This window comes from Nesoenas mayeri (assembly GCF_963082525.1).
Source record: "Nesoenas mayeri genome assembly, chromosome: 3".
NCBI classification, from domain to species: Eukaryota; Metazoa; Chordata; class Aves; order Columbiformes; family Columbidae; genus Nesoenas; species Nesoenas mayeri.
In genome coordinates, this window is record NC_137544.1 from 113,923,568 (window position 1) to 113,938,132 (window position 14,565).

The 14,565-nt window shown below is 42.2% G+C and overlaps 2 protein-coding genes across 6 annotated transcripts in view; one reads left to right on the plus strand and one right to left on the minus strand.

Annotated features, from left to right (window-relative positions):
• Positions 1 to 1,785: 1,785 nt before the first annotated feature.
• FBXO48 (F-box protein 48) lies at positions 1,786 to 4,602 on the minus strand. Its single transcript, XM_080340952.1, has 2 exons — positions 4,166 to 4,602; positions 1,786 to 2,261 (listed from the first exon to the last, which is right to left on the minus strand). Exons 1-2 carry the CDS (start codon positions 4,460 to 4,462, stop codon positions 2,100 to 2,102), a joined length of 459 nt encoding a protein of 152 aa, XP_080197078.1. The 5' UTR covers positions 4,463 to 4,602; the 3' UTR covers positions 1,786 to 2,099.
• A 43-nt stretch (positions 4,603 to 4,645) lies between these two features.
• Positions 4,646 to 14,565, plus strand: part of APLF (aprataxin and PNKP like factor) — a 29,485-nt gene continuing 19,565 nt past the window's right edge. For 4 of the 5 annotated variants that reach the window (XR_013921920.1, XR_013921921.1, XM_080340951.1 and 1 more), the window contains exons 1-5: positions 4,646 to 4,729; positions 6,189 to 6,340; positions 7,622 to 7,745; positions 10,452 to 10,624; positions 13,340 to 13,728. Coding sequence is in view for 3 of the 5 variants with exons in the window: in XM_080340951.1 (XP_080197077.1) it covers positions 6,308 to 6,340; positions 7,622 to 7,745; positions 10,452 to 10,624; positions 13,340 to 13,728 (719 nt within the window). In the remaining 2 variants the exon portion in view is untranslated. The remainder of the gene's footprint in view (positions 4,730 to 6,188; positions 6,341 to 7,621; positions 7,746 to 10,451; positions 10,625 to 13,339; positions 13,729 to 14,565) is intronic. The other variant, XM_080340949.1, reaches the window with a different exon arrangement.

Sequence of the window (14,565 nt, forward strand, 5' to 3'; positions counted from 1 at the left end):
GCTGAGTGTTTGATTCCTTGTGTGTTTAAAGAAGCGCAACCACCTGATCTGGACAGAGGTAGAGATGTGACAGATACTGGTGATACCTGCACTCATATGAGGACAGGGAAAAGCTACAGTTAAGTGCACAGTCACACAACTCTGTGTCAGGATTTATACTGGAATTATTATTCCATTTAAAAATTGCATCCTGAGACAAATATATGAGAACTGACATCTGAGGGATAGGAAAGGAGCAGAAAGAGGGGAAAAATGTCTGGGAGTTAGACTGGAGGTAACAGATCCAGTATGCTGCACTTTTCCTGTCTTATGGTTAATAAATGGGGCACTCCTGAGGTGATGAGGATGGACTGCTAGTATTATTCATTATTGAGTTATTTGCACTTTGTTTTTTCCACTTCCAGCTCTCTTAAAGTCCAGGTAAAAGATACTCTGAGCAGGGAGTGAGGCAGCACTTTCAGTGGAAAAACTGTTGTGCTTGGGTTTATTTTATTTTTTTAATCCATTTTTAAAAAAAATTGAGCTAAGTAGATACGCTCTTAGAGCACAATAGCTAATAATGAAGCTGTGTTTGTAATTCATTGAGCTTTATGCTACACTCATTATGCTTAGCAGTGCTCTTTACTTGGAGTTACACCTGTTCTAATAAGGCTGAGGGAAGTGGATCAGTTTTGATGAAATCTGTTGAATGCTCCAAACTAGAAAAGGGATCAGGTAACATAAAAATGTGTAAGTTGGAAGCAAGTTTAAACTAATGGTTTGTTTAACCACCAGCAGCATCAAACAAAAAGCGCTACTGGATCTTAGTCCAGAGGACCATGGGCTGTATTTTCAGATAAAACTTGCTCTACTGCTCCATCTACTGTTATTGGCTCCCTCTTCACTGTTAAAAGGGCTGGACCTGATTTAAGTGAACTGTATTTAACAAGAGCCTGATTAGTGCCATTGGATCTCACGTTCATGACAGGACAGTTCTGTCCTTATGTTGCTAGGTCCTCTGCCGAAGTCTGCAGTTGTTGATTTGAGAATACTTAACTAAGTTTCAAAAGCATGGTGGAGAATTGGTCCCAGGTTGGTGACTGAATTGTCTAGGAATACTTCAGGCAATAGGACCTTCCCAGTGTTTTCCCACTAACTTTACTCCTTAGTGCAAAGTAGGTAAGGAAAGGTGATATTCAAACCGAATTGATTTTTGTGGTTGCTTTTAGGTTGAGAAACATGACAGGCATTTCTTTTACTAGCAGCAGTTTTTAAAGTCAGTGACAAAAATTGCTGCTGGTAAAGCAGGGTTTGTGTGATGGGAGATCATCATGTGGGAAAAAACTAAGATTCTGAATGTGTTTTAGCCTGACTACAAAAGTATATGAAGCTGTGGTGTGTGGTTATCTGAGTTATTTTGTTTAAAGCACTAAATTTTGCTCTACTCCTTGTCATGCAAATGACTGAAGTGCATAGCTAATGGCGGGGAGGCTGTTAATTATGTGGCTGCTTCAGTCCTGCTTGGTGCCTGGATCTGTGAGTCCTAATTCAGAAATCCCACAGCTGGGCAGTGGAAAAGCAGCTCTATAAGCACTAACACCTCCGTGGGTGCAGGTTCAGAAAAGATCCCTGTGAAGGGGCTCTGTCCCTTGAGATGGGCACTGGGGATGTTCAGCTGATCCCGATGTAGCTGCCTTGTCTTCTTCTTTGCTTGCCAATGTCTGGATTTGTCCCTCCCCCAGCCCCTTTGTGGGCTCTCATGTTGTGCTGCTGATACAATAAGCTTCCAAGTCAAACACATTGGGGTTTTGTTAAAGTAATCTCTTCCAAAATAAAAAGTGCAAATTGAAATTACAATCAACATCTTTTTGACAATACAGCAGATCATTAAATTTACAAATATAAAACTACAACTCAATATTTAGTCTTATTTAGAATTTGACGTAAAATTAATCAGATAAAGTGCAAATAATAAAAAGATATAACTTTTTTTTATATATATAAACTTCCATCATGCATTTGCAAACACAACTGATAGTCAACAGCAAAATATTTACAGTTTGGCAGTCTGTGAGTTGTTGATAGAATGTTCTGGAGTTGCAGAAGCCAGCATTGCTTTCTCACCGCTCAAGTTCTGCTTCCAAGATTTCTCCCCATGTGTCGACATCCATTGGATACATGCTTTTCTCTGGCAAGCTGTTTCGTGAAGGAATGTTGCTGTACTTCCCGCTCAGCCATTCTTGCTTCACTTTGCTTTTCCAGTAGTTCCTCAGTAATGTGATCTGATGGAAAAACAGACAGCTCAGATCTTGGAAATGAACTGATTTAAGTTGCATTCAGTACAAGTAAGTTTTGCATTGGAAGAGTAATGCTAGAAAAAGGATTTGGAACCTGTTTTTTGATATCCAGACACTAAGCCCAGGAAGGCGCATTGATGCCAAGAAGTGGACCTTTGCCCGCTTCCAGCTTTTCTAAGATGGGTGGAGAATTGCTTCTTGCCTCAGTTCTTTGAGGGTCAAGATGAAAACCCTAAACCAGGAATTCATCTTACTCCTTAAAAGAGCTGCCTTTCACATTCTCCTTCCTATTTAGATTATTTGTGACCTTTAACTCTTGTTTGGGCTCTTAATGCGGGCTGGATGGATTCTTCTTTTCAGCCAGCCTTTCAGTGCAAGACAACACTGACATGGTGTGTTGGCTTCTACTTCAAATCCCCTCCAGATAAAGTAGATAATCAGTGCAGGGAGTTCTGGAAACTCCTATGCAAGAGTAGCAAGATCTGTGCATTTGAAGGGCAACCACTACCTGCCCATGGGTTTCCTCATAGTGAAACAACTGCTGAAACGCCAGATAACAGAAACAAGTTTTACTGCTGCTGCTTTCTTTTCAACCCTGCACTGCCACCCTGCTCTCAAACACACCAGATAAAAGGGGTGGGGATCACCAGAGAGTGGTGACTGTGAAACCAATCCTTTCCTGACCTATCTCAGCTTGCAGGCTGGACTTTGTAGTCATAGATCTCCTAGCATGTTCAGCTCCTCAGAGCAGCTGTGACTGGGAGTGTGTGTGGGGAGAGTTTCACAATAGCTTCTCAGAGCTTCTGCGTGTTCCCTCTTCTCTACCCCATTTTTTTTTCTTCTGAATGCATGTTGCTCTAGGCATATTGAGGCAGAGCTGCCCAAGATGAATTTCCGGGCAGTTATGCCTCACCAGCAGGACTGCTTCCACAAAATACAACCAGAGAGCATACACTGCCTAACATTGTCTTCTCCCCCCTGGCCCTGTCTACTGCAGTCTGGGCTTTCTTCCATGTCATAGAATCATAGAACAGTTTGGGTTGGAAGGACCTTTAAAGGTCATCTAGTCCAGTGCCCCTGTAATGAGCTGGGACATCTTCAACCAGACCAGGGCTATGCAGACTTTGATGTGAAGAACATATGTGCTGAGGCTGCATGGGCCAGTGTGAGGACTAAATGGGGTGTGCCGGGCTGGCCAGATGTGGTCCTGGGTAGGAAACAGGCCAGGCTTGATTTCATCTGTGTATTTTAGCAGATATCCAGCTGTTGGGATGCACTACTGAGCCATGCTGTGGTTACAGCCATTCTCCATTAGCCTGGGATAGATGAGATGTGCAGGTGTTATTTCTTTATGTATTTTCCTCTTTGCTGCAAGACATTGAGGTGCTGGAGAGCATTCAGAGAAGGGCAATGAAGCTGGTGAGGGGTCTGGAGCACAAGACTGATGGGGAGTGGTTGAGGGAGCTGGGGCTGTTCAGTCTGGAGAACAGGAGGCTGAGGGGAGACCTTATCACTGTCTGCAACTGCCTGAAAGGAGGTTGTAGCATGGAGGGGGTTGGTCTCTTCTCCCGAGGAGGAAGTGATAAGACAAGAGGAAATGGCCTCAAGTTGCACCAGGGGAGGTTTAGATTGGATATTACAAAAAATTTCTTCCCAGAAAGGGTTGTGAAGCACAGGAACAGGCTGCCCAGGGAAGTGGTGGAGTCACCATCCCTGGAGATGTTTAAAATACGCATAGATGAGGTTCTTAGGGACACGGGTTAGTGCCTGAGTCAGGTTATGGTTGGACTCGATGATCTTGAGGGTCTCTTACAAAATGACTCTACGACTGTATTACCAACCCCAGACGCCCTGACGCTGCTCACGTTACGTCCCTGACGTTAATTTACCTTCCAGGAGTACCCGTTCCCGCGGTCGCAGTCGATCTCCCGCCGGCACACGGCCCGCACGCTCAGGCAGTGGCGCCGCCACAGCCGCTCGTTGCCCTCGATGACGCTGTGCCAGCCCTTGCACGTCGCGGCCGCCCGGCACAAGCTCTCCACGTCCAGACCGCTGAAGATCCGCGCGGTGACCTCGGGGGGGAGCAGAGACACGAAGTCGGCGGGGCCGCCCCCTCTCCCTGTCCCCCGGTCCCGGCCGGCGGGGCGCAGGGCGGGTTTCCCGCCGGCCGAGCGCTCCCCGTCCATCCCCGCGTCACCGCGGCCCCGGGCGGCCTCGCCCAGCAGCGCCCGGGGCCGGTTCCCCGCCGGCCGGCATGTCCCCGCCTTCGGGCCGCTCTCGCTGATTATTGTTGTTATTTTGTAAGGCGAATCTTTCGCTTTTTGGGCCGTCGCTCCGAAGGGGAGTGACGTACAGATTTACGTCATCATGCGGCGTCCACGCGCCAGAGCGCCGGGCCGAGCCCGTGCCCGCCGGAGCGGGCGCGCAGCTGAGGAGAGCTGAGGTGAGCTGAGGTGAGATGAGGTGAGGTGAGGTGGGGTGGGGACCGTGCGGCACCGCCGGGCTGCGGACAAACCCCCGAGCTCGGAGGCGTGTGACTGGACCGCCGGCTGCAGCCCCGGGTCCCGGCTCGTTGCCGCCTCCTTGGCGGGGGAGCCGGTGCGGAAACGAAAGCTTTCGAGACGCGCTTGGGAGGGCCTGTTTGGGGAGGGAGGGTGGACAGAGGTGGGTTGTGTCCAGCTCTGGTTCCTCAGCACAGGACAGACATGGACCTGTTGGAGAGGGGCCAGAGGAGCCACAGAAATGATCAGAGGCTGGAACAGCTCTGCTGTGAGGACAGGCTGAGAGAGCTGGGGTTGTTCAGCCTGGAGAAGAGAAGGCTCTGGGGAGACCTTATTGCAGCCTTTCCATACTTAAAAGGGGCCTGTAAGAAAGATGGGGAGAGACTTTTTAGCAGTGCCTGTTGTGATAAAACAAGGGGTGATGATTTTAAACTAAAGGAGGGGAGATTCAGGCTACACATGAGGAAGAAATTTTTTTACAGTGTGAAACCCTGTCCCAGGTTGTCCAGAGAGGTGGTGGATGCCCCATCCCTGGAGACATCCCAGGCCAGGCTGGACGGGGCTCTGAGCAACCTGATCTGGTGAAGATGTCCCTGCTCATGGCAGGGGTGGCACTGGATGGGCTTTGAAGGTCCTTCCAACCCAAACTATTCTGTGATTCTCTTGTGTTTATGATGGAGTGAACAGTTTGGCTGGTCAGCGGGTGACTTCCTTGTAATGCGAAAAGCTATGGAATGGACAACAGCAAATCCCGAGTGGTTCTGTACAGCAGTATTTAGACTTTTCACCAATGCTTTGTGTCAGTGAGTCAACTCGTGGAAGGGCAAAGCATTGAAGGAAAAACACTTGCAGTTTCGGTGCACTTTCACGACTTAAAATCATTTCAAATGTGGTAGCTCAGAGCTGAAGCTTTTAAAACCAGCTTCAAGCACCTGAGTACGTGGTGTCACCTCAGAGCTGTGGGCTTGTGACCTTTGATGACAACGAGAAGGGCTGGATTCATTTGGCATCTGGTCCTGCATACTGCATCTTAACGTTATTTGACTTAGTATAGAATCAAATTTTGAGAAGTTGCACAGACTTACGGCAGAGCAAGTCCTAAGCTTTAATTTCAGCTTTATCAAAGTTTTGTCATGATGGCAGTGACTAGTATAAATCATGTACTTAAAAAACAAAACACGGTATAATAGGGATCAGCAGCAATTGGAAAGTCTTTGCTTCAAAATACTTTCACTGGAAAGTAGAAAAGAAGGCATGTTTATTTTCTCTGTTGTTGATGTAAGAGTACCTTACGTTCAGTTTGGAAGTGTATTAATGGCAAATGTTCAGACTAACTTCTGTGTTTAAGTGGAAAGTACATGTTTGTGTTCGTGATGAGTTTGACTGGATAGAAATTAATTTGCTTTCTCAGAAAAACATCAAGAGGCTGATGCAGAAGAAGGACCAACTGTTCGTCCTGTTGAGATGTCTTATAGTTAACTGCTAATAGAACCGACACATTCCAGCCCTGAGAAACAGGGAGCCACCAAAATGAGAAAAAACAACGCTACTTCCAGACATTTGGTGGGTGCTTAATTTTGAAATTAATTTAATATTTGTAAGCATGCGTTGAAAACAAAATGAAGGTGTTGTGTTTTCTAAACTTTTTAATGTTTTTTTCCATGAGAAGTAAACTCTGATAAAGTTCTATGCTTAAAGCATCCGTTTTATTGACTGGGATTGTATGCTGTACTAGTATATAAATATATTTCTGTTGTGTGTTTATGCTTATTATGCCGCAGTTATCGGTTCTCTGGTATATACACAAATCACAGTTGCTACAGGAATAGATGTATGATCACTGAGTTCAGTACTGCAGCACAAAGTCCAGTTCTGGCCTTTGGTCTGTATCAGTATCTGCCATGTAAGTACCTGAGAAGGCTTTGGGGAACGAGTGACTAGCCTAAAGGCCTCTGAAATTTATAACTGGAGAGCCTGGAGTTGGACTGTAAGTGCTGTGTGCTTGGCTGTAAGTAATATCTGTTTATAGTGTACTAGGAGCCTATTTAATTTGAGTAGTACAACTGTGGTGGAACTGTGTTGTCAAGATCCTTATGAACACACAGAAAAATAACCCTCCAATTTTAACTTGGCAGCCAGTGTCCTGTCCAGCAAAGCAAGCTTCTCTTGCTTTTTTAAATGTAGCTGAGTCAAATGGCTTCCAGATGGTCTGATAAATGGTGTGTGGAGCCAGTGGGATTTTCCTTAGGTCTTCTGTTGTGTATCTAGCAGCATAGTGCTTAAAGAGACATGTTCGTCAACATAATTGTATAACTGTACAATAAATGAAATGTCAGTCTTACTATCAAACTGATAGTATTACTGTCAACACGTGTGTACTGAATGTGACTTCAGTGTGTTTAATTTGTTTAGAGTGTGATTCCTTTTTGAAGAAAGGAATTGAGCGAATGCTAGCAAGACTTTTCTGTTTTGTTGCGGTTTGCTTGTTTTCAAATAGGCATTTGTTTCTTAAACCTCCTCTTTCTCCTATTTTATGTGTGGAAATTCTATAGCAAGATGCTAATAAAGCTCTTCTGTGAACCCGAAAGGTCTAGGGAGGTGTGAGTGGGTTTTTTTGTTTGTTTGTGTTGTTTTGGTTTTTTAACTGAATGAAGGTTTCCATAGATGTTGTTTCTCAGAGTGGGTAGGAACTGTAAAACAATTTCAGGCAATGGGCACCATCCAGAAGTTGGGCAGTAATCTAGGCTGTGTTTGAAGGACATAACTGTGTACAAAATGATGTTCTAGTTTTCCCACCTCTTTTTTTAATTGGAGAAAGGTACTAAACAGTAAATATTGTTTCAGGTTCCTCTTGATGATGATAATGAAAGCGAAAAGTCAAAATCTCTTCAAAGAAGGCGAGTTCTTCCCTCTTGGATGCTGGAAACAGATCTGGTTCAGAGGATTTCTGAACCCGTAATGGAAGGAGGTACGTTTGCAGTGTAGTACATGTGTAGTACGTTTGTAGTATATTTATGTGCTTTAATATAATTTTTTAAAAATTATAATGGTGGTGGTACAAAGTATTAATTTGTTATTTCTTTTTCCATGTTCTGTGCCTGGCAGCTAACAGAGACTGACTTCTGTTGTCTCCTTTGTCATCAGTCCTGTGTGTGTGACAGTGCTCTTTCTGATCAGTTTGTTTTCTTTCTGTTCTTTTTTTTTTCATGCCAAGCAATATATTCTCTTCGGACAGCTGAACATCTCGTGTTCTGAAGCCCTTTCCTATAAACTTGCCTGTTTTGTTTAGTATGTAAATACTAGGTCGTTTCCATAGCTTTAATTCCAAGTCTTCTCCACATTTAAGTCACTGGGGTGTTGCCCTTCTAAATTTAGATTCTTCTGCTTTCACAGGTTGTAAAGGTGGATTTTTTTGGGGTAGTGGTGTGTGTCAGTTTTTTAACCGTGACTGAGTCAAACTTGATTTCTTAGTCCAAAGTTTCTTCCTAGGAGGAGCAGTTCATAGCAGTATAGTAGCTTCTTGCCTGTATGAGGCTAAAATAGCATTGCATGGCCTCTTGGCCTTCCTGCAAAAGGAAGTTGCTGAACACATGATAAACTTCTCCAGCATATTATATTATATCAGTGGCAACAGCAGCAGAAAACTATGTTTAGTCGCTATCAATAGGAGACACGAGGGTGCTGCATTGGCACAATCCCAAGAAAACTTTCTAGAATGTCTGGCTTTGGTTCTGGGAGCTTATGAAGACTTCTAAAGCTGCCATTAGGCATTCTCTGATGAACTTATCACAAGGCATTTATTGCTCTGACTTTTGTTGATGAAACAGGACGACTAAAGAAATGAGAGAGGGGAAGGTAAATGACTCTGTACTCTAACAACACGTCACCAGTGTTTCTGTCTCTCTGCTGAAGACAGGCCACCCCATCCTGCTTGCCCTTCTGGGTTGAGGTGGTTTAGGTGGTGACTGATGAGCTTCCTTCGTTAGTCGGTCCAAGTGTATGAACTCTGACTGACGTGTGCATGTCCACTCCTCTGTGTCCAACACTTACTCTTTAATACCTCTCTTTCTACCTGCTGTTTGTGTTGAGATGATGTAATGGATGAATTTGGCTCATGATGCCTGAGCAGACCTACAGAAACATTTCATGTAGTGTCTGACCAATTGCTTCTTATCGTCTGTAGTGAGTGCAGTGTTTGAATGGTTTGACCTGGGCAGTTGTGGCTTTCAACACCTCTGTCGTATGCCATCAGCTACCCTGCCTATTCCTTTCCTCAAAAGCTAATTTTGAGAAAATTACAAGGAGCAGAAGAAACGTTACTTCCCCCAACCAAACCTTGGCTGTTCTCTGCTAGCTTATTCCTTCGGATGCAAAAATTGCATAACTGTGTGTGCCAGAGGACTTCCACTGGCTGTGTTGAGTTCTGCGCTAGTGTGATTGTTTTCTTACATTTTGTTTTAGGTTTGTGTGTTGGTGGGGTTTGTTTGTTTGGTTTTCCTGTTGTTGTTGGTTTGTTTTTTCCTCCAAAATACTATAATGTTTCTTATAGATGTTTGTTTCGAAGACTGAACATTTTGATCACCTAGATGCTGAGGTTTGGATCTGTGTGGGTAAGGGATACCTGTGTGATGTTGAAGGCCTGACCTTGAGGAGCTAGGGATACAGACAAACACTATTGGAGCTGTTTAAACATTCATTATGTGAGATAATGACTCCAGCTTAAAATGGGCCGCTTTAATAAAACAACAAATCTCTTCTGCAAATCTCCTATTTCCTTAAAATTGTGAAATGGTTTGCATCTTTTTAGGGTGGTACTGGACGGAAAGGTAGAGAATAAAATGAAAAGGCTGCCCTTTTGTTTCTCATCTGTATGTCTTCCTGCTAGAAAGAGAACACTGATTTGTTGTTTTGAAGTGAGACAATAACAGCTGGAAAAATTCCTTGCTTCTTATAGATGTCTCTGGCATGTCTGTGTTTTCTGAAGGGGTTTTTTTAAGTCTTCACGTTTTTGAAGTCTTGCAAAATGTCATCAAGTATCTTCCTTCTGAATGTGTTTTGCAGCAGGTGGAGCTATAACAACACCGGCACAATGGCCTTCCCTGTCTCCCGACTGTATATCCAGCAAATACTACTTCACTAGAGAGAACTTAAAATTTTCTGAGATATTAAGCTTTCCAGAGAGAGGCACATTTGCTGTCTTTCTGTCAGTGGCTGATGAAGTAAGCAACCATGACATGGCTGACTAGGCAAGCAGGCATAACCTTATTTTGCCATGTTCTAATTAATTTGTGTTTCTGTGTGTATCTGAAGTGACATTTACATGAAAGATAGGTGGTAAAAGTTGTCCTTGGACATTTGGTTTACTTGATCAGCTCCTCCTGTGTAAATGAAATTGTCAGTCATATTGATACAGTCAATCCAGAATATTCTTTGCCATGTATTTATTGTTTTCCCTCGTTTCTCCCTCAAGCATCTGTTTTATTCTATTACATGATTTTTACTCCTATAATCGGGAAGTGAAAAATGTGCCACTGAAGCAGCACATGCACAACTGCTACTATTTCTCATGCTTTTTCCCAGTGTCCTGTTTTGATGAGTGTTAAGATTTCTAATCTGGTCAGGATTTCACCATAGAAATTGCATTCCAAAAGTACCCTTTTATTTTTCTTTGAAGGTAGTAGAGTGAAAGGAGGCCAAGGAAGGGCAGGAAGTGATATGGAGTCATTAGAAGTAAATGTGCAGCAGAAAAAAAGATTAGCTTCTGAAGAAACTATAGAGGATTTTGAAGGTGAAGAGCAAGATCAAAGGAAAAGGAGCCATCTTTCCTTCCAAGTCCCTTCGTCTCAGGTAATTTTTTGTCTCAGGGCATAACCATGGTATTTCAAAAAATGAGAATGTAATTGGCAATGCCATGTTGAAGGTTGGGTCTACAACACAAATACGTGTTCTACTTGTGCTTTACTGTTTAAGATTTGTTTTGAAATGCCAGCCTGTTGGACAGCTCGATAACAAGGATCCTGGAAGCCTTCAGACACTTGGTTTTCTATGCTTGTCCTGATCTGGAACTTAAGCCCTGAACATTCTGCAGAAATACCAGACTTTCCGTTTTACAGCAAGAAGCTGGAATACATGGGTGAATAGTGGTCCTAGGAGTGGCTTGATGTGTGGTTTCTTCTCCTGAGAATCCTTTAGGGATAGGTGATGGTATGACACTGACAGAATGTGTCGCTGGACTTTGCCCAAACTAGTGACATTCTAGTTGCTGAAGTTTTATGGTCAGAAGGTTATGGTATGTGGCTTAGCAACTGCTATATTTTGAAGAAAGGTAGCAGGGAGTGTGCTTGTGTCACTAACTCAAAATCTGAGTCAAAAAAAAAGGAAAAAGAGAAAGTAATCTGAAATCCAGAACAATCTGTGGCAGTGAGTGAACAGACACTTCAGTCCAGCTGCCCAACGTGTCTGTGTGTCTTTAAAGTATTGTTGCATTTATAGGCAGTTAAATGCTTACTGATAGCACCCTGCTGATAATGAAAAGGATCATTATCAAAGACAAAACATATTCTGGTGATACCAAAGTGAGGCTTTCTCTGACTTTTCTTTTAAGTGAACAACTTGGAGAGGTGTTTCTGATCTCTAGTGTTAGAACTGCCTGGATCTATTATAGGATCTGACAAAATACTTAAAATACTATTATTTAGAATGCTTCATTGGTTTTGACACTGAAAACAGTTGGGGACTTTTGGTTTTTAATTAAATCTTAATGTTAATTGGAATGATCTCCTGATGGAGAGCATGCCCTTCAGGGTAGTTCTGTTATAACATAGTGGTATATTTTAATCTGAAAAAGTGTTCTGAGTGGTGAGCTCTGTTGTAGGTCAGGTACATTAATACTAGCTGCAGTGTTATTTTCTCTTTGTCAGATCATAAGGTGAGTGACTACATAATGAATGATTTCATTTTGCAATTTCTAAGTATGAAGCCTTACTTTCTCCTAATAATTTCATAAATCACTTTTCTCTCAAGCATAGTGTAAGAAATTGCTTTCAGAACTTTGCAGAAAAAATAATGGGTTAGTGCAAGCGAAAGTAATAATCAGAGAGAGCTCTAAAAGATTGGAATTTTGATATGAAAACCAAAATCACTCCTCCTGTCATATTTAAGGCAACTGAGAAAATCTGTAGTATGGTAGGAAGTAAAAAGAATCTTAATCCTAAGTGCCAGCAGCCTCCAGATGGCAGTGAGATCACATATACGTTATAATCAGTGCCAATAGTGCTGTTGTCTCTGATTTTCCTTGATTGCAACCTGTTTTTTCATCATAATAAATGTGAGAGGGTTTAATCTCATTATATACAATACAGGCAATGGATTGAAGTATGTAGTAGAGAAGCCACAAGTGGGAGTGGCAAATTAGAGTAACTTAAGTCCTCATTTGCAAAAGGACTATTTCCTAAGCTGAGCCTTATTTTGGGAGTCTTGGTAAAAGAATCATCTGTGTCTCTGAGTTGACATATACTAAATATGCTGTTGTCAGGATCATATTAATGCTGGCTTTGCCCTTTCTTAATGACATTGCTGCTCAAATGTAATTGTTTTGGTTAACATTTTGTGAGACTTGCATTGAAAGGAGCAAAATAGGAGGCCACCAGCTGATTTTCAAGCTCTGCCCAACACACCCATGTAAACGAAATATACATTTACTGCAGGGGGAACCTAGTAATAAACTGTAGAGAGCAGAGACCTTCAAATAGTTCTATGATGTATCAGAGCAGTCCAGACTTCTGTATAGGTACGCTTCCAGGTAACGTCTTGGTTGCTGGGACAATGTTCCTGTTTTAGTTACGTATTTCATGTGTTTTCTAAAACACACGTCTCTTATTTTAAGCCTACATGTGTTCCAAAATTTAAAATGCAGTATTTGTCCAAAGTGAAATTGTTGCCTGATGGTATCTACTGACAAACTTGTTTTATGATTTAGAGTCATGACCTGAAGCATTTAAGATTAATAGGGTTGGGATTAAGCTCAAGGTGTGTATAATGAATTCCCATATATCTCTCATGTATACATAAATAAATACATATACCCTACACATTTGTACTTAAGGGATTGAAATTGATCCTTGTACAGGAATGTCTATGTTCTTCTAGAGTCTACTATATCTTTGCATGTATAACCCCCATTCATTTTTCAGGAGCAGTACTTTTAATTGGAAATTAATTTAAGCTAAAGGAATATTCGCAAACTGAGGTGGTAAGAGAGGAGCCTGACACTGGTGTGAGGGAACTGAAACTGAGGACAGGTGCTCTAGTATAATTTTTTCTTTAAATTCTATGTGTGCCTGTGTTTTTAACTTGAACCTTTCATTCAGCAGCTGTATTTAGGAGCTAACTTGAGTTTGGAGTAGAAGATTTTAAAGGCTGGACCAGATGTCTCTTCCAAGCTGAGCTGTTCTGTGATTTTGAAAACTGGAATGATGAGATGAGACAGAGTTTGACCTTAAAGCTTTTAATTCTGAAGAGCGTAAATTTTCAGGTCCTTCAAAATGTAACCTTGTTCCACAGAATACATCTGGATTTCCTCTTGAGAGTACCATGAGAAACATGGAAGGAAATGGCAAGACTGGAACAAAAAACCCTGGAAGTTCTCTGCAAAGAAGTGATAGGCAGCTGCATAGTAAATGTTCTAAAAGAATAGGTCAGATCTCCAGTAAAACAAGTAGAATTGAGGAACCAGAAAAAAAAGAGCAGATTACTGGTTCTGCAAGCCAGCAAGCACACGGGGGCAGGACTGCTCAATATTTTGGTGCCCGGGAAGGGATTCTTGAGCCTGATGCAAATCTGGATTACAAGACTGAGATTTCTGATTCAACCAGAAGTGCAGATGCTTCAGAAAGCTCCAAACAGATCAAGCGTAAGAGGACACCTTGCATGTATGGAACAGGCTGTTACAGGTAAAACAAAATTAAAACCAGCTTAAGTTAGCTTATTATTAAGAAATAATGTATTGGCTGTGGAAGAGAAAACAGTAAAGTTGTTACAAGCTTTGATTGGAAAAAATTTGGGTAAACAAGAGACTAATGAGAAACGAATAGCATAACAAGAATTTTAAAAGTATGAAAGGAGGAGAGCCAGCATGGCTTCCTAGCTGCTAATGTAGCCCAAACAAGAGATGAAGTACTTCAGCAAATTAAAAGATGAAGTGTTCTAGGAGATAAGAGAAAAACAGTCCATTTCAAAAAGAAAATAAAAAACCTGTGTGTACAGTACATGTAGCAGCAGGGAGAAGAAATGTCTGTGGTTGAAATGCCCAACATAGACACTGTAGCCTTGTTTTATTGGTACTTTTTTTCACTTATGTGAAAGATGATTGTATTTATTGAGGTAACTGCATGTTTTGTTATTTGAATAATTAAAATACCTATTAGTTGTCATTTCTTAAACAGTCAGGACTTAATTTTATTATAACTTGGCCAGTTCTGGTGTTTTGTTTTTCTTCTTCATTAGCTTCCACTCCTGCCCTAAAGCCAGAAGAAGGCTTACTTACAAACTCCATGTTAACCATTATCTTCTCAGCTTCTTTGGTAATACAAGTGAAGAACTTTTTCTCTCACTCATATCCTCTCAGTTCACAGTGAAAGATCAGTTGTACAAATCTGTGAGATACAAACGTTCCAGTGAAGTTCCAAAACATCAGTGCTGAGTGCCTGATCTCTGGCTAGTTCTTTTTGCCCAGAAAAGATCTGGAGTGCCATGTGGTGATACATGGAGGGGAAGACACAAATTGGGAG

What these genes read in the sequence shown, in the direction of transcription:
- FBXO48 (XM_080340952.1), bottom strand. Translation starts at nt 4,462, where the DNA reads ATGGACGGGGAGCGCTCGGCCGGCGGGAAACCCGCCCTGCGCCCCGCC. An exon ending in GGAACGGGTACTCCTGGAAG is followed by an intron (nt 2,262 to 4,165) that starts GTAAATTAACGT and finishes TTTTTCCATCAG; the next exon opens with ATCACATTACTGAGGAACTA.